Genomic DNA, 22,418 nt, shown 5'->3' on the forward strand with positions numbered 1-22,418 from the left:
GAGCTTGTACCAAAGCCTTCCCCACAACAGTCCCTGGGGCTTCAGGATTAGGGGTTTCTAAATTGCACAAGAGGAAGTCTGCTCCCTACTTTTCTTTAGCCTGTGTACTAGCCAATGTAATAAGATTCTCGTGGTGACAAATGTGTTTCAGCCTAATGAGCATAAATTTTTATTAACTCTTTCTGATAGGGTTTCTCCCCATTGTTGCTTGGAGACAAAACAGTAGGAGAAACTCTGTAGAATTTTCTTTCCTCTGACCCTCCTAAGGCTATCTGAAAAACACAAGTGAAGCCTCTAATATCTATTGATGCTGAGAATGAGTGAGTAATGGTGGCAGAGAACAATATTTGATCATTCTGATGCTTCCTGATGCACCTGAGACTTAGAGAGCAGTGTGACTAATAACTGGTCCCAGTTAAAAAACAAAAAACCAAAAAAACAACAAACTAAATATATTTATCTTCTCAGTCTGATTCTTTTGTTATGGTACCAGATGCAGAAGCAGTGCTGTGATGTGTAAAGAAGCAATAATGATTATAATAAAAAAGCTCGTTTAGGCTATCTCTAAAATAGGTTGGAATAGTACTAAATGAACACATTTCTATTTCTCTTATATTATACAGAGACTGCTAGACATGAGAAATACAGGTTCTCTGGAACTTAGCACCCTTGGCCAAAACATTCAAGTTCATATTTCTATATTCATTGCTATTTTAAGCACCAAAATAAAAGTGTTGTCATGTATTGAAGGTAGTCTCTTTTCTGAAATACTAAGTCACATAAATGTCCAGATAAGAACTCAGGTGCCTCTCTTGAAGACCTCAGCTGTTAACAAATAGAAAACCAAAATGGTCCATTTTTCTGTAGCTACACTTGCTGCACACTCTATTTCTAGTATTTTTGTGGGATTTTCCAATGAGGGAAAATAATTGCTGAAATTACACTGGTAAATTAGATGTGTGGGACATCTAGTAAACAACATGCATACCTATCTAATGAGTCTCTGTCATATATGTTATTAGGTAAGTACAGAATTTACCAGAAAGATAAATGATACTTCATACATTCATGGATATTTCACCAAGTATGCTAGACTAGATGGAAATTGGATTAAGGAAATTGACAGCCAGTATGCCTGGACTGAACTTCTTCAAATATATGACAAATACTGTGTTTGCTGGTTGGCAAAATTGCACAAGATTAATTTCAATTAGATCTTATTTTCTAAGCTTTTGAACCTTTCTTTGTGTTATGCAAATAAAATACATTACTCACTTTTCTACCAGTCATCACACTGAGATTTTAAGATTTATTTGCCTCAGTTTTGTCTTGTGTAATGAGATATTGTTACACTAACAGAATTTAGGTTCTACAGCAGCTGTTTGAACTTAATGGCTAGAATTATCTGAATGCATTCACTATGAAAAAAAGCAACTGAAAAGTCATAAAGTAAAACTCTACGGGTCTAATAGCCAAAAGCTTGGAGAATTTTTGTACTTTCTGTAAGACTTGAACTGTATTCTTATGTGACAATTTATGTCACTGGTTAAGACAGGATGATGTGATTATAAACCTTAGTTGTTGTGAAAAGCACTCTTTTTTCGTTTTTCTGGTATGATAATTCCTTCTACTGTTTTAATTTAATTCATCACTTCCTTTGATGTGTATATTCATCTATTTATATAATTCACATGAAAAATAGTAAAACATTTTTTAAAAAAAGAATGAAAAAATTGTCAAATACCTCTTCAAAGGGACATGATTTTTTTAATCAAAGCATCCTCTTCCATCTTAACCCATTTTGCCTGAATTCTGATATTATGTTTAATGAATGAAAAAGAAATATAATCTTATGCAGTCTCCCTACAATCTATTGTATCATCTTTTTCTCCTTTTTTTTTTCTTTTTCTACCTGTTAATCCATAAAAGATCACTTGAATTGGATCTGAACTGAGCAAGAACATATGTTCTTGCTCTGCATAGAATTCTGCAATACCTGAAAAGCTAAACTTATCTCCGGTACCATCTATGCTACCTTCAGTGAAGCCTCTGTGATTTAAGTAAACACTGGCAGAAAATCAGGTAAAACATGAGCATGATTCCTGATGCGTATCCATATCACCCATCTTCGTAAAGTCTTTGAAGAGCACATGGTCACTGTGCTCTAAAGAAAAGCAAAATATTATACATTCTGATCCTTTCCACATATTTTCCATGAAACCAGACAGTTTTGGCTGGATGATGACAGCCTAAAGCTACTGAGACATGAGGATAGACCTAAGCTGGCCTTAGGGCTTCATCCTGGCTTGTCTCTCTTAGACTAGGAACTCACACATGTTTGTGCTAGTGAAAATAATGATCTCAAATTTTTTCCTCCAAAAAATTAATCAGTCTTGAGAAGAGGCTCATGCATGAGCCATTTTGGAGTGATAATCTTAAAGTACCCTATCTGCTGCTAAATCCAGTTCCTTTGTAAATACTTTCAGAAAACAATCTTCACAGGATTTAAAACTTAAGGACTGACTGTCATTAGCATAAATAGATGAGGTAATGGCAGGAATATTAAGACATTTTCATAATTTGCTGGCTCTGAATTCTCTTGGTTTGTCTACTTACTCAAATTCAAATTATCACTTTGCTTTATCTTCAATTTTTTTCTTGTCTCTTAGAATTTTACAGAATTCTGAGGTAGTTTAGAAAGGAATATATATTACCTTTGACCAGACTCGACTCAATAGCAGACTTAGTTTTAACCTACAATAGAAAGTTGCATTGTCCTTTATTTTTGAAAAAGTTTGGTTTACACAGCATCTTAACTGAGACATAATAAAGATTTTCCTGCTTCATGTACTTGAAGGTGTTGCTACATTAACTAAGCCAATGATAAAAATCCAGAAATAAATAGAATTATTGTACAATATGAAACATTTTGTAGCATTATGCAAAACTATTTCAGAAAAATATTTTCTGATATTAGAAATTAAAAACCACCTTAAAGTACCATTTTTTATGTATAAAAACATTTTTTATGTTTTTATAATATCCTAATACAATAGCATATCCTATGCTATTGTATTATGATATTATTCTTTATCTTTTATGTTCTTTTTTGAATCAACTTTTTTTGCAGAAGATTGGAATTGAAGAGGCTGGGTTCGTCTACTGCTGTTCAAACCAATATGTTGAAGTCTTCATGATGGCACTGCAGGATAGTTTCCTTATAAATTCTTTGTAATATAAGTATTGTTTACCTGTCCTGCTTTTGCATTTTCACAAACAAATGTTTCATAGTAGTTGGCAAACTCTGGTGCATGATCATTTATGTCTAAAATCCGTATGAAGACAGGTATCTGGCTACTTTGTTTAGGATTATCTGAAAAAAAAAATATATATATTACAATACAAAGAGATATGTATATGAAAATAATTCAATACTTTTTTTCCAATATATACTAGAAATTTTCAATTTTCTTAATTTACTAAAACAATATATTTCATTTTCTGATGACATACATTACATATACATTAAAGTCCTATTTATAATTGAAACAAGTTTTTCTATTATTTTCTTTATATATGTATGTATTTATAATATAAAGTATGCTTAAATTGATTTGCATTAAAAACAGGTCATTGCTTTGTTATGGAGTTGTATTCTTTACAGGAGTTCAGCAAATAATTTGTTGCAAAAGTTGTTCCATGAGGCTGAGCTGTTAAGAACATTTACTTTTCAAATCAATAAAGCAGTAAAAGAGTTTCAGTGAACAACACCACCACCAAAAGCACACGCAAACACAAAACCATGAAAAACCCAAACCAAAGTTGTCCTTTCTCCCATAACTGTAAAAAACAAAATAATAAAATTACATATTCAGGATATGATCGTCAATCAATCTTCAAAAACCTCCAAACTCAAGGTATTGCCAGAAAGGATTCTCACACTATGCATATTGAAAATGTAGAACATGTTTGCCCAAACAATGAAAATAATTTAAGAGGAAAAGGTAAAAGATATAAATCTCTCTGAAAATGGTGATATGATTAATCTCTCCATATTGCCCAACTCTCAGACTCTTAAGCACATTGACTCCAGGGGAATCTATAGGAAAATAAAGGAAGGCAGAAAAGTTTTTCACTAAAATCAGTCTGTTTCCCCCTTTGTGGTATTGCATTTTATTTAAATGGTATGCTCTGTCTCACCCCTCCAAAATGTATGGTATATTCTAAGCCTGTGGTCCTGCCCTGAACCATCCTGTATCTGTCATCCCATTGGCCCAAGTCTGATTCCGCGCCCACTTTGAATTCCCCTCTTAAACCGTGCGAGCGAGACTAGTCGCGCTCTTAGTCTTTCTCCTCTGTTAGCCCCTTTTCCTCCTCTCTTGTCCCTCCCCTAGGCTCTCCCTCTCCCCTCCCCCTTCCCCCTCAGTAACCACCATGCTGTTCCTGGGGATGGGACCTCCAATAAACCCTCATCTGATCAGCACCCTCAGAAGCCGTGTGGAATCTCCTTGCCTGCCCGCTGCTGCCAGCCAACTCACAGCCTAGGGAGCCCTCCAGGAACACCCTGGGGTACCCCCCTCCCCAAACGAACTACATCACCCCTTTGATGACTTTGCTTCAAAAAAAAAAAAAAGGTAGGCAGGACAGATCTAGCCTGAAAGTATCTAACAGAATAGTAAAGAATCCAGGTGAAAGATTAAGCCCAGGGTTTACTTCAGATACGGAAGGCAAAAAATTTCCCAAGTCTTGACTTCCATCAAAGCCATTTTCTAAGTTAAATCAGCTGAGATAAAACACATTTTTTTCTCATTTACAGAGGTTATTCTGACAATGTATTTGTACGTCAGTGACATTTTTTTCTCCTCTTACCCCAAGGATTTTCCCGAAGACTTAGCTTGGGATAGAGCCAGTCCATCACACCTGCACCAAATTATTTGATGTGAATTCTCAAGGAATCGGTTAACTTATCTAATGTATATTGTACATGGTGTTGTTGAGCCTGAGAACTCCTAAATATCTTTGTAAAAATGGGCAAAACATATTTTAAAATAATAAATTGGACTTTTCTATGTGTGTTTAAAGATGTCTTGTCTATCAATAATATCTGCATAAGCGTAAAACTAATGAAACAAGCTAAGTCATAGAAGCTGTAGAATTTAATTATTTTCTCAGTTCAAATATTCCTCTGAGATAAATTTTATCTTCATCTTACTGATTTCAGTTGCTATGACAGTGATGTTGTGCCAGGGAGTTTCTTCTCGGTCAAGTGGCTTTGAGAGGAATAAGGATCCATTTCCTGAATAGATGTTGAATATTCTGTCAAGGTCAGTGTGTCGATCTACAGAATATCTGTCAAGATACAGTAAAACTGAGCATCACGATCTCCCGTAGCAGTCTCCAGTTTAGCTCACAGCCACCTCTAAAAGTTTTCCAATTTTAACTGTACTTAATCAAGAATGTTTTCTTTACAATTGACCTAAGCTTTCCTATAACTACCTGCATGCTACAAATATTAGAAACAATTTAAGACTAGTGAGGAGGATGAAGAGCAAATTATTATGTGGGTGGTTTTTAGATTGATAATTGAAATTACATTTTAGCTCATAATGTGAATTTTGGAATAATAATTAAAAGTGAACTTTTTTAGAGAAGATTTTTTGAAAACTAATTGTTTCTTAGAGAACTCTGTCACCAAAGGATACATATTTCAGACTCAAGGAAGTATCAATTTAAAAAATCTATTTTTGAGGTGTCACAAGGACCACAAAACTCGAGGGAAAAATCTTTCAATTGCTTGTTCTTTGAGATGAAACTTCTTAAAATCTTGTTTTGTGATAATTGCCTTTGCTTTGTTCTAACCCAGTAAGGAAAAACTTGGTTTACAGCTGTTTTTTAATCAGCCTAATAGCTGGCAGTCATTATCAGGTTAAATTGAGATTTTATACATATTTTACTTAGAAAATATTTTATCTTCCTCCTCCTCTCACACCTCCTACTTCAACACATACTGCTGTAGGACAGAAAGCTTGTTCAGAAATGCAGAGATCAATTTTCATAATCATTTGCATGGTAAATAGACAAATTTAAGTGCTGTGTTTGTCACTGCAGATAATAATAGCAGTTTGGTAGCAATTACAGCAATTTCACAGCACTGAACTCTTACTTCTAATTGTTATTACTTTCTTGCAGTCATTTCTTATTCAATATACTGTGATCATTAAATAGTTAAGTTATGGAACACGGATGTTATGTACAGAAGTGTGACTTATCAAGCATCAGGGAGCACAGAAATACAAAATTTTGAATGTTTTAAATAGTATAAAAGAATTTTATGAACAGCTTGGTGCAACTACTAGAACATGCTGGCAATTAAATGCTGACATCTCCTTTCTTTTTACCTGGTTCCTGTAGAATGCTCTCAAAAAGCATTCTCTGAACCTCTTATGGTGCTAATTGTATTTGCCTTCACAAACTCACATAGATATTTCTCTTGGACACTTTCCAAGAGCCCTCGTGTGCTTAATTACCCAAACAGCCTCTTTCTACTTTGCACTCTCATCATTCTCTGTTGACCAACATCTAAAGAATTTTATATTGTATAATGGCTTACTTTATTGCATTCTTTGCTACATCTGGATCTTGGGCTAGAACCTGCCCAATAATGCTTCCTTCCTTGGCATCTTCATCTACCTCTATTAAATACCAGGGTCTGCTGAACACTGGAGGTTCATCAATGTCTTCAACAGAAATTTTGACAAAAGCCGTGTCTTTGAATGGCCCCAGCTGAAGAAAACGAGGATCAGGATGAGTGTTGCTTGCTTCTACTTTTAGGGTATATAACACCTTGTTTTCAAAATCCAGATGCTGAGGAGCAAATAATAATAATAATAAAGAAAATTACATCACTTTACAAAAAAAATGTGAGTAAGTTTTACAGTCTGAATCAAAAGATGAAACATTTTTAGGAGCAAAAGCTCAAAATTTTAATCCATCTTGGAGAAGATGGAGTATATTAGATCTTATTCTAGACATTAAAATTAAGGATTATTATAGGATCACAAGGCAGTTATGATCCCTCTGCCTATTAATTGTTCAGGTTCATGAAATAAACCAAGAGGCTTTGACTTATATAAAAATAAAAAGATAGAAACATGGAAGTTTTACCCAGTCCACAGCAAGGACTTGTGTAAAGTCTTATTTGTCTCATCTCATTGGCAGTAAAAAGAGCAATTATTCCAGTTCTTAAACGATCTCTGTCCTGTTTATCTTTTCTTTATTTTCTTTTACCCATTACCATCTACCTGTGCCTGTTTGGCACTAGGAACAAACCAGAGTTGTCCCTGGTCTCCGTGTTCCTGAGTAAAAAGAAAATCTGTGAAGTTTAATTTTCAATCCATGTGACACATCATGCATATCCATATATGTATATGTAGGTAGACCTTCATAGATACATATGCATAAAGAAGTATATGTGTTTCCAAATATGTTTATAGATTGGCAAATTTTATTTACAGGTAGTTATCAATTAATATTTAATAACACTAAAATCAAACAAAGTGTTCAGAGTTTAAGAGGCTGAATTCTGAAAAGCAACCAATAAATTTGTCAGACATGGTATTTTGAATTAAATTTCTGTGAATGTCTTTGCTCTTTGGAGTTTCACTGACATCATATGTAACAAGTGAAATATCACCAAGACTGGACTTAAACCAAGACAGATTTTAGGTACTGGAGATAACTTGCTATTGAACAGATTAGAGAGGGAGAGTTTAGTCTTGGACGTGCAAATTCATCAAGCTCCAGGTAAGCCTACCACTCTTGTAAGTCTTAGCACAGCAATCAGCTGATAAACCCCACTGTGAACTGAACCTCTCCAAGTTTTCACAGCCCTAATTTGAAAGTACTGTGTGTGAGAGTCTATATATTGAACAGACAGCAGCCCCTGAAATATTGCTTTATGTGAAGTGACATGCCAGTAAATTTCCCTTGAGACTTGAAAATAACAGATACCTGCTGAAGAAAGAGAAGAACAAAACTAATACAACAGCTCCTTGGCAGCCTGACCTCTTGTGAGATCTACCCTCCCTTCCCCTGGAAAAAGAAAAATAACCGTAACACCTGAAGAGCTAAGTACATATAAAAGAGAGGGAGAAAAAGTAAACCTTTTTGACAGTTATAATCCCTTCCTGTGTGTCCTTGTCAGTGATGATATCAAACATGTCTGATCCATCCCCATTGGAAATGCTATACTCAATCTCTGCATTTTCTCCCACATCGGGGTCATTGGCTTTAATTCTGCCAAGAGGAGTCCCAGGTGGTGCAGATTCAGGAGAGCTGAACTGGTAGGAGCCTAGAAAAGCAAAATCAAACATTTATTGTTTTGAGAAACATTTTTTTTTCTGAATAAAAATTATTTCAATTTCACCTAGATTTTTTAAAGTAACTAGAAGTTCCAAACACTGTAAGAAAAATGCTGCTAGTCATCACACTAAACTTTAAAAAAGGATTTGGAGTTGATTGACAAACCGTCAAAAAAATTCAAGTTATTCTTCAGAGCCATATAACACTGTTTCTTCTTTGTTGTTTTTGTCAGTTTTAAGAGACAAAGGTGCTAAATAGTAAGATACCAGTTCTTACTCTGATTATTAGCAGTATATATCGTTTTTTTTCCTCTAGAAATGTTCCTAGATATATTTAGAAATAGGAAAGAATTTTGTTTTGTTCTCTTAAAGTTGTTCTTAAACAAGAGTTGTAGAAATAAGTGAGGATTTTGGAAAGACACTAAAATAGAATAGCCTTTTCTTTTAATTACTTTGAAATATATCCCAGTAAGTGTTCTGTTTGAAAATAATAAATTCATCTGTTATTGATAATACATGCTAAAGAGTCATGGTAAAGGGCATATGTTCATGATAATTGGTATTGATGTTCATGATAATTGGTATTGCTATTTTTATAATCAGGGTCTTCTAGAAAGAAATCTGATTACACAGACCCTTTACTCTTGCTTGTGTGTATGAAAAGTGAATTTATACATATTTTCTGACAACATTTTTTAAAAAAAATTCTAATTTTAAAACCATGCTGTAGCAGAAAAACTATTAATCAGATGGATTTCTTCACCAGGAAGAAGCAGACATAGAATGTGTTTCCTCACTAGCAAGACAAAACAAATTTCAAATTCAGTATTTTCTGTTATTTGTTACCAAAAAAAAGTAAAAAAAATTCCAAACACATCTGATGGGTTCAGATTTTGCACATAACATGCCAGAATCTGATGTTTCTTTTGATCAGTTTTTTCATGTAAATTCATATTACTTTACCAGGTGAAGTAGTAGCATTGGAGAAATACCTTAAGAATCTGACAAAATTAGCACTTAATAAAGTGTACAACCTTTATTCAAAGGACCTGAAGTGGACACATATAAATTATATTGTCTTGTAGTAAAGTACAATCAACTCTGTTTGTTGCAACAACCCTATTTCCTCTATTTACATGCCCTTTTAAGACACCTAAAGGATCCTGACATGATCCATTTAAGACAAGGAATATATCAAAATTCTAAGTGCAGAATGAGTTTCTGTCCCCAGTTGTAAAGACTAAGTACAAAAGAGAGTTCCTGAAATTACCTTATATTTAGATATATGTGTAGCAAAATGGAAGCTAATGCTTGATGCTAAATTGTGATTACTGTTACAAATTCAAGGTTGTGAGTGAAAACTCAGCAGCAGCCTGTTTTTCTGTGATCCACAGACTAAAATGCATATTGTTCCCTCAAACCAGTCTGCAAATGGGATGAAAGGTAGGATTCCTGGCAGCTAAACCATGAGTTTCAAGTCCTGAACCCTTGACAAATTCAAGGGTTTGGCAGATGAGCCATATCTACCATAAGAACAGATTCAGTCATGGTACTTATTACTCCTTCCAGATAAATACCTCCCTTCAGTGCTTTTTTGTTTGGAAGCATTCCTATTTTTGTGGTGCTGTGTGAATGCTACACATTTTAGCATGTGAGATGGCTATTTGGTTTAGACTACAATAGAATTCAAATATGTAAGGTTTTCATTACAGTACCAGTTTAATTCCATTTACATCTATGTCTTCTAATTTTGCACAACTACTTTTAGGAAACTAAACAAAACAGAAAATGCTTCTTCTTGATACAGACTGAACAACCACTACTTCATAGTGCCATTTTACTTTCTCCAGTTCCACTAAGAAATTAATTTTTGGCTCTTAAATGTCTTGATATTGACTGGCATTGCTTGGAACTGCTGTTCACCCTCTACTTTGGGCAACAATTTTACTTATAGTTGATTCACATAAGAGAAAATGGAAGACAAATATTTTCATAACAAGCAAACTTCCAGAACAGATAGTTTTTTGAAAGTGTACCCCTCTTCATAACTAACTAATAAGGAATCAAATCTGCCTGATATTTCTCTTTCTCTGATTTCCTAGAAAATATTAAAAAACACCCTGCTGAGGACAAAGAAAATGAGAGGGAAGGATCATCAGCACAACTGAAACTGCAGCATCGGAAGATCCCACAGCAGACCTTCTGTAGGCCACACAAAGTGTTTCAGTGATGTTCAAGGTAGAATACTAGGGGGACATTGTATGAAGCATCAAATGTGAAATTGTGTAAATTTCTCTAAAAAGTATCCATCACAAAGTTTATTGAAATAATCAGAAAAACTTTCAAAGACTTGAGGCTTCTGTTAATTTTGAAAGAAAAGCAACATTAAGAGCACAGGCTAAGGGGACTGAAAACCTTAAAATATTTTGCAGTTCTATACATTCTTCATTCTTTCTTTTATCTTATTTTATTTTATTCAACAGTGAGGCTTACAAGGCAATGTGCCACCATAAATTATAGTTTAGGTTCCAGATTCCTATTTGCCAAAATATTATAGGCTGCATCATGCTATACCTTTTTAAGAAGTATCCCCTCATGAAGTCGAACAGGAAGTTCGGTTAAAAATTGATGTTTGAATTTACCGTGTGAAGGTGATTCTCATCAAGTGAACTCTGCATGGGATTTGAAATTATATTTCTTTATGAGGGTTGCAGTACTTCCCCTCCCCTCTCTTCTTTTAAAGCAATGTGTTATCATGGATAGAGATTAAAACAGTAATTTATAATTCCAAAGATCCATTCTTCCATGTTCTCAGAGTTTTCCAATATTTTTTTTTAAATCTGCGCTATGTTGAACAGTTTGTATTATTCTGGTTGCACTTATTGCCATGGTACTGAAGTGCTTTTCAAGTCCAGGAGAGCATTTTATAAATCAGCTCTCTTTGTTCAGTCCTTAGTGGATCTGTAAAGAGAGCCAGGTCTCTCATCAGTGTGAACAAGCAATTCAAATTTTATTATGTGGACACTTTTCTGGCAGGCATTGAACTGAGGTTGCAAATTTCTCCTATCTGCAGCCTATCAAACAGTTATCAGACACTGACTGTAACAACATGAGATTGGATTTAAACACTGGCCTACGATAAAAAGACTTTTGTAGGGTATTACTCTGAAGCTTTCTGTGTTGTGCAGCTTTCTGCTATTTGCTGGTTTTTTTTCTTGTACAAAGATATTTTTAAAAACCTTATTTTATTGTGTCAGACTGGCCTAGATTATCAAAATCATTCAAGAACTGAGCACAGATTACTAGCATGTAAACCAAATGCTTAGACTGCCAGCAGAACAAATGACCTGATCAACTCTGCCTGTCCAAGTCAGAACATCAGAAAACCTGCAATGTATTTGCTTGCTTCAACACAAGAAACTAAAAGCAATTCCAAGAACAGATCCTTATATTTTGTAATTAAATTCCTTTAAAGTCCCTGCAGTTGGCCTAAATTATTGTTACCGTTTATATTTCTGTAAGCAGAGTAAGAATGAGAAGTTTATCACTCCAACAAATAATTTGATATTAAAAAAATGTAGGCAGAGATTCCCATTTGCCCTGGGATGCTGCAAAATAAACAGACACGGCAGTGGGCAAGTACTACAAAAACAGTGATAAAAAAACCCCAAAACAAAACAAAACAAAAAACACCCAAAAAACCAAACCAAACCAAACAAAAAAACTTCCACAAAACTTCCAGATGGCCAAAGCAAACCAGCTGATTTTTGAGAGGTTCTTTGGAAAACCAAACTATTAGACGCTCCATACTCTGGGGGAAGCGAGGTGGATTGTCGTTGACATCAGTCAGTGTGATGTTCACGGTGGTGGTCCCCGATAGTCCTCCCATCTGGCCTCCCATGTCTTTAGCCTGGATGACCACTTGGTATTGCTCCCTGTTTTCTCTGCTCATGTCTGGTAAAGCAGTCTTGATTATGCCTTGAAGGAGTGAAAAAAAGCAGAGATAGAGTGGTGAAGGAGAAGCCCCATCCACTATAATCCCAGAGCTCCTAGATGGATTCATGTCAGATGCTCTGTGCAGAAGCTAATCCACAGCAATCACAACAAGTACACTGCAATAAACCTTTCAATCTATGGATGATTTAATGTGATTTTATGAAAAAAGACAAAAAAAAATAACAGACATTATTCAAAGTTTTTGTTTTGCTAAATCAATTTGATTATTCTTTTAATGACAAAAATATCAATATGTTCATTGAATTAATGAAATTTTTCAGTTTCTATCCCCAGTTATTATTTACTATATTGTGTAATCTTCAACCCTGGTGACATTTTGATATTATAGCACAAGGCTGAACTCTAACATGCCCAGTATTCATTATTCTGGGCTGTAATAGATCATTGATTTTGATGTTCAGTGGTGTCTGCAGTAGTCAGCTGGAGTTACAGCTAATAAAAAAATTAGACAAGAGTCTAAAATTAGTTTTGAAAAAATTATTTTGGGATGTCCAATTTGAAGGATTTCATAACTGTAATTTGAATATGTCAGACACTTTTGCAGTACAAAAATAAAAAAGTCTCAGGTGAGAAAACCAAAAGTTTTCTGTACTGTACAAAAAAGTACTGTACACCACTTTTCATTAAACTTCATTAAACTTTTTGAAAATGAAGAAAAGCTTTTTATTTTTATTTTTATTTAGAAGACTGGTGGCTTTTCAAAGTTGGAGTGAGCAGAGCTTTCTCTTGTGAAGTGGTAAAATGTAAGCATAGTATCCTTTTCTGCTTGAAGGATTCACAGCACTTCCTTTTCTTTCTCAGAAGACGGCTTTCATTATAGGCTCAGTTTGATATTACACACAAAAAATAAAAAAAAAGGCAACCCTGGAAAATTTATACTTCTAGCAAGTGAGTGAAATAAAGAAAAAACCTTTGCAGCTTAGTGGTTATGACATTTATGTCTGAGCCAGGATTACCAGGTTCTGATTATCATACCTAGGCTTGCTAATACGTGTAACATAAAACAGCAAATTGGATTAAAATGAAAAAATAATCCCTGAACCAAAGATGAGAGTCCGGGTGTTTCCCTTACTGTCTGCCTGCCTAAACACCTGCTGCCGTCAGTTATTGCCCGTGTGGTACTGGTCCTGTTTCCCTGCTCACCACTGGTAATGATCTTTGAGTAGGGGACTGGAGAGAAGAGAAAAAAAAAGAGAGATTGAAAAAGGGGGGAAACCCAAACACTTTTATCCAATGCAAAATCTTTATGCTCCCTTTTAAAATTGTAGCTGTGTCATTAATTATCTTTTGAATATTATGTCTTTGCTGTATTTAGAAAAAAACCCAAATTGTTTCAACAGAAAGTTAGCCATCATCTGAGCACTCTCAATGGATTAGTAATTTCAGGGATTATGGACAGAATTGCACTTAAATTCTCAATTAGAAAACCAGAATAATTTTGATAATATGCAAGAAAAACTAATGCAATGCCTACTGAGCCTTGAGTGCCTTAGGATCAGATATTTGGAAGAGGAGAGTTCTGATGACACTTTCTTTTCTGAACACTAATTTTGAGTCATAGATATCCAAAATTCACACTTTTTTTTTTTTTTTTTTTTTTTTTTTTTTTTTTTTTAGCTTGTGCTTGTTTCTTATCCAATTTCTTGCATAACAGTGAAAAAGGCTTCAATTCATTCTTTTCAGCTTGAAAGCACTAATGATACTTGGTTCAGTTCCCATAATCATAATGCAGCTTCAAAAAAAAAGCTTAAGTTAAAAATTAACTGATTCAGAATCAGTGGTCAGGGATCTATTACAAACTTTTAGAAATATTTGATTGCCTGTGAGATTTTTTTTTTACCTTATAGTATGAAAATGTCCAGCTCCTATTTATGTTTTTCAAAGGTAAACAGATTAATTTCCCAGAAACTACTGTAAAATAGGCTTGTGATTACTTTTCATGATTCTTTGGACCCTTTACAGTACTTTACACCTTTTTTCTTTTTTAACTTTCGGCTTTTACAGTTTGCAATCATCTTCTGGAAATCTTAGTTATACCAAGAAAAGCAAATTTTCTGCATTAATATTATTTAAACAGAAAAACCCCATACTTTTATTTTGATTCCAGTGAGACTGAATGGATTGCTAACCTGTTTCTGGATCCACTGAGAAATATGGCTGTCCCTGGAGGATGCTGTACACCACTTTTGCACTGTTTCCGTAGTTAGCATCATCAGCATCTGTGGCTGTCACCTGAATAACAGATGTGCCTAAATGGGTACCAAGCAAAGAATCAGCACATTTTTAGGAAGGCATCTACTTCTTATAAAACCCATAAAGTTGTTGCAGTATTGAATTCAGTAAGAAATCAAACAATATACAGTGGAACAATCCAGAGTTATCCTACTCAAGAGACAGTAAAATAAAATCCCATCTTCCAGGTGCCTGGACCTAAAATCATTATCACTTAAGATTCATGCTTCAGTTTAACAAGATAAACATACAGGGACTGACACGTCTTTAAAACTCAACAGAGCATTAGGTTTTTTGGTGCTCAAACAGATATGAAGATTGTTCTCTGGCAATAACACAGCCTCAGCTGAAACTGTTCATTTAAATGTTTGGTTTAATTAATAAATAAACCTAAATCAAATTTCCCCATACTCATTTTCTGCTCAGATGAAAAATGTCAAGTGTCTGAATTCTAGCTCAGTAAAACACTTTGTCTCATCCAAAACTGATTTTTGAGGTTCTATTAAAAAAAAAAAAAAAAAAAAAAAAAAAAAAAAAAAAAAAAAAAAAAAAAAAAAAAAACAAAGATTGGTTTTGCAGGAAGAAATTTTATTTGTGGGATTTTATTTGTTTTTTTCTCTCTTGGTCAAAGTTATTTGGCAAATATAGGACATAAAATGTTACTGATGTTTTTTTGGCATTCACTTATTTTACATGACAATAGTTTACCCTTGTCCTGTGATCATAAAAAAAGAAAATATAGGTTATACAGGATTATGAGTACTGTGAGCTAATAAATTTGGTGTAGTTTACGGGTTGGAAGAAAATGACAGCTTCTCTAAAGCCTTTCTTATAAGATATAAAAGCACAAAGGTATCCTTCACAGGCTTTTTTTTTTTTTTCTTAGCACTTAGATGTCAGAATGCATTTTGCTCACACAATCTAGAGCTGACAAATGTCTAGATAGATGCAGGCAGCCCAATAGCTAGAGGTGTAAAGGTGCTTGACTCCTTGCCAGGGGAAGAAGGCTAACTGAGAAGGTCTTTGCCCTACCCTACTTTTGGCCAGTTGGTTTCTGGGGGTTTTTTTGTTTGTTTTTTTTTTTTTTTAATTTGTTTGTTTTGGTGGTTTTTTTTTGTTTTGTTTTGTTTTGGGGTTTTTTTGTTGGTTTTTTTTGGGGGGGCGGAGTTTTGTTTGGGTTGTTTTTTTTTTTTTTGGTATCTCACTTTCTTCACTTTCTGTGCAAGGAAAAGTTCTAGTAAGCACTGTTGACTTAATTGATATAATTTCCTATTCCTGTTTTTCTATACCTTCAGTCTCTCTAGATTGAAGTTATCCCTCAGATAACTTGCAGGAAAATATCTGCCTTGACTGTAAGTTTAGAAGACCCTCATTTACCTGTGATTAATGACATTGAAGTGAATCATTTGTACTGTTGTTTTTGAGCATATCCCAGGGACTGGGAAAAGTAGAAATCCAGAGTTATCAAAACAGATTTGTGAGGGAACATTATTATCAGGTCCTGTTAGACACAACTATTTTTTTCGTAGTACATAATACAACTTTACAAATAATAGTTTTACCTACACAACAATTCCCAATATTTCAGGTTATCTGAAGAACATGTCAAGAGAGGATGAATACTTCTTTCTCTGCAACAAACCAGCAACAAAAATGTTGTAAAAATGCCTTTTCACAAATCATCAGACTCTGAAGACAATTTTTGCCATCAGGTATCTGGATTACTTTTTGCCTGGTTAAACAGCTAGATATCATCTGTGTGCCACACTGAGCTGTAAAGATTATCCCAAAGAAGTGAATATTTAAGGACATTTTAATCACTAGCAGTGTCCAGCAGAACTGCTCATCTGGACAAAAAAATCAAGACAGTTCTTTGATAATCGTAAAGTTCCATTACTCCCATCTGCTTTCAGAAAAGCAAGTTATATCCCCTGCCACCTTAAGACAAACAGGGAAAGAAGAGTCAATATCCCTTGCTAGCCTATAAAAAACATAATCAATAGAATAATGTGCTTATAATGTGTGACATGGTAGCATCTAGAACCTAAGAATCAAGATTGGGTGTCCGTCGCCAAAAAACCCAACCCAAAATACCTTTATGATTATAAAAGGTTTTTTTCTGTGGCTTCCTGATCTAGGCACTGTCATGGGACTGACACAAAAGTTTGAGTATGGTTATAGCAACCAAGTGCACATGAATGTTCTTTTTTTATTTTCCCAGTATAGTGTTTTGGTGAAGAGAAAAAATGCTGGATTTTTGAGTTAGTTTTTGTTTGTTTCTTTTTTAGAGCAGTTATTACAGGGCTTAGGGCTGTCTTTGAGAGACTTCTGTGTTTGTCTCATTGGAATGTGTGTTTCCTGAGGCTCAAGTGCCATATAATTATGGTTGCTGAGGAGAGTACAGAAGATGTAACCGTACAGAAACTTTTCATGTGGTGAAAAGATAGTATTACAAATCTCCTTCTTTCTGTTAAACTAATAGTACAACTGTGAAAAAATATTAACAAGAGTATAGCCTCAAAAAATTCAATGTCAGCAGGCAGTTAACTCTTTGCCAACAGTCTGCTGTGTCAAAAAGAAGGATGTTCACAAATGATAGACAGTACTTGTGTGACTTTGTTTCATGAGATAACACACTTCTCTTAGCTGTTTGGGTCAGAAATGCCAGTGAAATAAAGGCAATGAAATAAAGGAGCTCAATATTAACTATGGAATAATTGGTAAAGAGGTAAAACTTTTTAATCAGAGAAAAGTAGGCCTTATCTTTGCCCCACTTGAATGGTAGCCACAGTATGATCTGTTCATTTATTTGTTTATTTATAGTCTAGATTACCTCACAAGCAGCCTATTACCACATTTGTCAGAGGAAATCAGCTTGATTTAAAGTACAAATAGGCTAGTCTGGATGAATACAGCAGAAGTGAAGGAATCAAGTACAATCTTGGATGAATAGGGAGTGAGGGTAGTTATTTTAGTGTTTACCTTTGTTTCTCACCATCCAACTTTATTTTTATCATGCAGTACATTAAGTTTTCAAGTGACATCTGTTTTCACCATTGTAGTAATTGATAAGTAATCACTCACTATTTACTTAAACCCATGAGCTTTTCCATTTTCTTTTCTCTCCCAGTTTTCTTGAGGAGGTGGGTGAGAGAACAGTTGGGTGGGCTTCTGGCAGCCAGCCATGATCAAACGTGCCACAGAGCAAATTGGTGTGAAGGATGACACAGAAAATGTGAGAATAACTGCAATAAGAGTCTTAAGTAGTGATAATATCACTCTTCTGCAAAGCCAAGTCCACTTCAACCCAATCCAACCCAGCAAGTTCTAATCCATTTAAGGTTGGTAAGTAAATCTCAGAATTCTCAAGAGGAAGATCTTCTTTTCCTTTTCCTTTTTTTCCTTTTTTTCCTTTTCCTTTTCCTTTTCCTTTTCCTTTTTCTTTCTCTTTTTCTTTCTCTTTTTATCTTCTTTTTTCTTTTCTCATTCTTTTTCATCTCTTCCTCTTTGTCTTGAGAATGGAAATTTAAGCACTTTGATAACATAGATGTTGTATGATGTATGGGGTCCTAATGCAGGGGCAGCAAAATGCACAAGCTAAACTTTGAAGGTAGCCTGAGAGAAGACAAATCTAGATCTGCATAAGGAGTGCTTCTGCATATATTTGTGTATACATAAAAATTAATGTAAATGCATGTAATACTGTAGAACCCAAAAAGGAAAACTATTAGAGTTAGAGAGAGCATCCCTTCATATCTAGGAAGTGTCAGAATTGAGTGTCACTAACACAGATAACTAGAAATCATAAAGAGTGAGGCATATATTTGAAAAAAAAAACAAAAAACCACAAGATTTGAAGCAAGAATGCTTTTATGAATTATGTTTAAAATGCTTTCTATTCCTTTGTGCTATTAAGTGTTTGAAAGTGTCCCTCTGGTATAATTAGGTCTCACAGCATGATACCAGATTCCATTGCAAAACTGAAGTAAATAGCTTGAGGAGGATTGTTGCAGTGCAAAAGAGGTCTTCCACCAGATAAGACAGGCACATATTTTGCTATCTTTTGATGTTCAGCATGCAACTCTTGCTCCTACTTGGCTCTTTTGGCTGACATGAATTACAACAGCTTTTGCCAGTCAGAAGGATATATCTGCATCTACTGGAAAATTTTAGTTTTACTGATAATTTGTTCTGTAACCTTAATTTTAAACAGTGCTCTCTCCATCTTGGGAGAAGAAAATTAGCAGATGATGTTGTTAGTACAGTGTGTTTCGAGATTCTACCACAAATGTTGGATAAAAAAATGGCAGTAATTTTTTTTATAAAATTAGTATTTCAGAACAACTCAAACTTCTGATTTTAAGAAAAAAAAATAAGAAGGCTTAGGCTTTGGTTAGTAAGTATAAAATATTCAAAAAGTTGTTTTGAAGTAAAAGAATCTGAAAATGCTGAAACAGGATGTTTTTTACATTATGAGACAGCTTCATTTCTATTTTTTTTAAGTTGACTTCTGTCAAAACTGGCAATTATTGAAAAGTTCTGACTCTTACAGAGGAGTTTTGTCTGTGTATATGCAGAAAGTCTGTTTCATTTTCAGAAATAGAAGACCAGCTGGGGTAACTGGAGAGGCAGGAAGGACTTTATCTCCCTAAAGGAGAAGCTCTTATACTTGCTTCCTCTTTTCAAACACAATGACAATCTGCTGTTCATCAAGTTTATTTACAGAGGGAAGATTTTAGAAGAGGGTTACTTTTACATGTGAAAAATATTTGGGTAAGCTCTGGAAAACCTCTGGAGGCAAAATTGAGAATTTTGTATGTCTGGAAGCCCAAAGAAGATGAATGGACATCAAAGTTTGCTCAAACAACATCTCTCCGAGGATTATGCAGATGTAGTCTGGAGATGCCTCTGCTGAAAACATGAGTGAAATTTTAAGTGAGCTACAGAAATTTTGAGGGGTTTTAAAACACTTTTATCTTTGGGAGAAGGTTGTTTCTCTCTGGAGAGCAAGAAGACAATGAACTAGACAAATGATGGAATAGGAGCTCTGTGGCACTGACCCAAGCCTAAAAAGTTTTGAGAGGCATTGGGGTCCCTAGTATCTCATAAGGCACCAAGTATCTCATTTCCACATTAGCTGGATGACATCCCTTCTGACTACTTCATATGTGAAGGACAGGAGTAAATAAGGTTGAGATACAACTCTTATATTTTGATTAGAAGACAAATCTACCTAGAAAGCTGAAAGAGTAGCAAACCACAAAGTGAATGGTGCACTTTTTTATATTACCACATTTTAGTGAGGTTTTCACTAGATTGGTCTTCCTTTTATGTAGAAAGGGCCAGAAGGTTGGTAGCATGAAAGATTTTGTAGAACAAAGGAAAAGAACAAATAAAAGAAGAAAAGGAGTAAGTTTCAACAGGTAAATAGAGACATGACCCAAGACAGAAGAGGAGTAAATGGGCATGACCAAGGAAAAAAAATAAAATAAAGGCAACTTAGAATAAGTAAGCAATCTGAGAAGCTAGAATCAAGAGAGCCATAGCATTAAAATGGAAAAGTAGAAAGGACCTTAAAATGTAGTTCAGGCATATATAATGAGAATAAATATCTTTAAAAGACAAAAGAGTGAAGGTGAAAAGATGACATAAAAGAGGACATATAATAAATAATTCATGAATTACGTTTTACCAAGTTTAACAATTTTGATAATCTATTGCATAGTTATGAGGTGAAACTTAATTTCACTTAAAACATGCTGGTTTATTTTTGTGTCTCTTGTCTGACAAAATTTTTGATTGAGAAATCAGCTGATATACTAGCTATTGTACATTGTTACTGTGCCTTTGTTTTTGATATCCACTGACCTCCAACCCAGGAATCACAAACTTTGCACCACTGTGGTATAGGTAAAGAGTCACTGCAATACCTGCTAATGTGACTAAAAGTAATTTGTGAGAGACATAAGAAAACCAAGCTATGTTGCCTACTGTAGCCTTACTTTCCCTACTTTCTCCTCTCTGTTTCAGTCCATAGCAGTAAAAGCAGATGGACCAAACCAATCATTTCAGAAATACAATATGCTATTTTTGCACACTTTTACTTCAGAAGCAATACTTTATATTTTGTAAACAAAATGAGGAAACAATGTTCATAATTACTTGTGTGTGTTGCATTGGGATGGTTTGGGGTTTTGTTTACTGCATCCTTTCCTGTGACAGAAAGAAACCCTGTTTTAGATTGTGTTACTCGAGCTTGCATTAGAGCAGGAATCAAGTGCTAGTGATTGTCTCACCACACAGAGAGATGTAATGTGACTAAACTGCTCTGTCTATAATCTGCCTGCACTTGCCAGTGAATAAAATACATACACCATTGTAACGTAATGTCAGAAACTGAACTAGGAAAGAATGGCTAAAGCTGAACAAAGTCTCCGGCACTCGTCCTCCCACTGTTTGATACCTTGATGCAGTAACTTTAGTTTTCCTTTGGCAGTAATTGTAACTGTGAAGTGCATCAGATGCCTGGCATGAGAATTTGGAAAGCATTATGGATGCAATAACAAGTGGGAAACAGTAAAAAGAATGAGGAATAATTTGAAGGACTGGTGAGTGAACATCTCTGTGCAATTTTATTCTTTTGTGAAACTCCTTTTTCCCCTTCTCACCATAAAGTTACTTCTGAAACAGTAATACTGGTGCAATCAAATGGCAGAGACGAAACAGAGAAAAGAGTAGTCAGACTCTTTTAAGTGTTAACGCAGATTAGCTTTTACATTTCATTTTCTAATGACTAAGGAGGTACAGTAAAAAATTATCTGCCATCCTTAATAAATGACTTGCAGCTCAGAAGTCTTGATTTTGTTCAATACACTGTACATCTTTACAATTAGAAAACACTTTTTTAGGCAGAACAAATGTCTACATTCTATGCTTAAAAATACACTAAATTCCAATTAAAATACTTAATCACAGAATTATCCTCAAAATTTCAGTTCAAAATAATGGTGAAATTCACCGGTAATATGTTTCTGGGCCTGAAGCTGCTGTATGTACAGAGAGTTGATCCAACTAGAAGTAGTTGCTAATGAAATTGACATGTTGAAGGAGCCACAAGTAACGCTGTAGTATGGCCATAAATCACCCTGATTACTCCTAATATGCCCATAGGGGATGTGGAAATTGGCCTCCTGTATGAACTGGCAGCTGCCCTCCATGACAGGTCAATCCCAACAGCTCCACAACTTGCTTGCTTTTTAAAGATGACAGTGGCAATTTTCCCCCTATGCCCCATCTTAATTTCTGGAATACTCCAAAAGAGAGAAACAACCTTCTGCTGTTTTTGTGCTTAAGCATAGGAAGAGTTCACCCTGTTGATCCTATTAAGAGAAGCAGTAGTTTATAAAGGCTGCAGCATGCTTAACTCTTGGTTAAAAATCCCTACTCCTAGCCAACAGTTTCAAAGAAAGCTTTAGTTTTATTTATAGAGTTTTAAGTCAGAACTTTGGAAATTTTTTTGGAAGACCACAACTGCTTTTGAGAAAAGGGCAAAGCAAAAAACATCTTAAAGCTGTACTACATGAACAAAGGAAGCTAAGAGTAGTGAAGACATAGCATTTCTATGATTGAGTCATTATTCTATAAAGTAAAAAAAAGTAAAAAAAAAAAAAAAGCAAGCTTAAAAAAAGTGTTTTCAAAGTTCCAGTTCTGAAGTACATGCCTGTACTGTTTTGTATTTCGCAATGCGACACTAAAAGATTTTTTGATTTTATGATTTTTTTTTTGAGAAGGAACAAGCTAACTTTCTGC

The 22,418-nt window shown here is 34.7% G+C and overlaps 1 protein-coding gene across 2 annotated transcripts in view; it reads right to left on the reverse strand.

Moving 5' to 3' along the window:
- Positions 1–22,418, reverse strand: part of CDH9 (cadherin 9) — a 67,871-nt gene that overhangs the window by 10,866 nt on the left and 34,587 nt on the right. The window contains exons 3-8 of one of the 2 annotated variants that reach the window (XM_041475903.1): positions 14,507–14,626; positions 12,171–12,338; positions 8,163–8,350; positions 6,611–6,864; positions 5,213–5,349; positions 3,252–3,373 (exon numbers count right to left, since the gene is read on the reverse strand). In XM_041475903.1, coding sequence (XP_041331837.1) covers positions 3,252–3,373; positions 5,213–5,349; positions 6,611–6,864; positions 8,163–8,350; positions 12,171–12,338; positions 14,507–14,626 — 989 coding nt within the window. The remainder of the gene's footprint in view (positions 1–3,251; positions 3,374–5,212; positions 5,350–6,610; positions 6,865–8,162; positions 8,351–12,170; positions 12,339–14,506; positions 14,627–22,418) is intronic. The other variant, XM_041475904.1, reaches the window with a different exon arrangement.

This window comes from Pyrgilauda ruficollis, unplaced genomic scaffold, assembly GCF_017590135.1.
Source record: "Pyrgilauda ruficollis isolate IOZ18807 unplaced genomic scaffold, ASM1759013v1 scaffold37, whole genome shotgun sequence".
NCBI classification, from domain to species: Eukaryota; Metazoa; Chordata; class Aves; order Passeriformes; family Passeridae; genus Pyrgilauda; species Pyrgilauda ruficollis.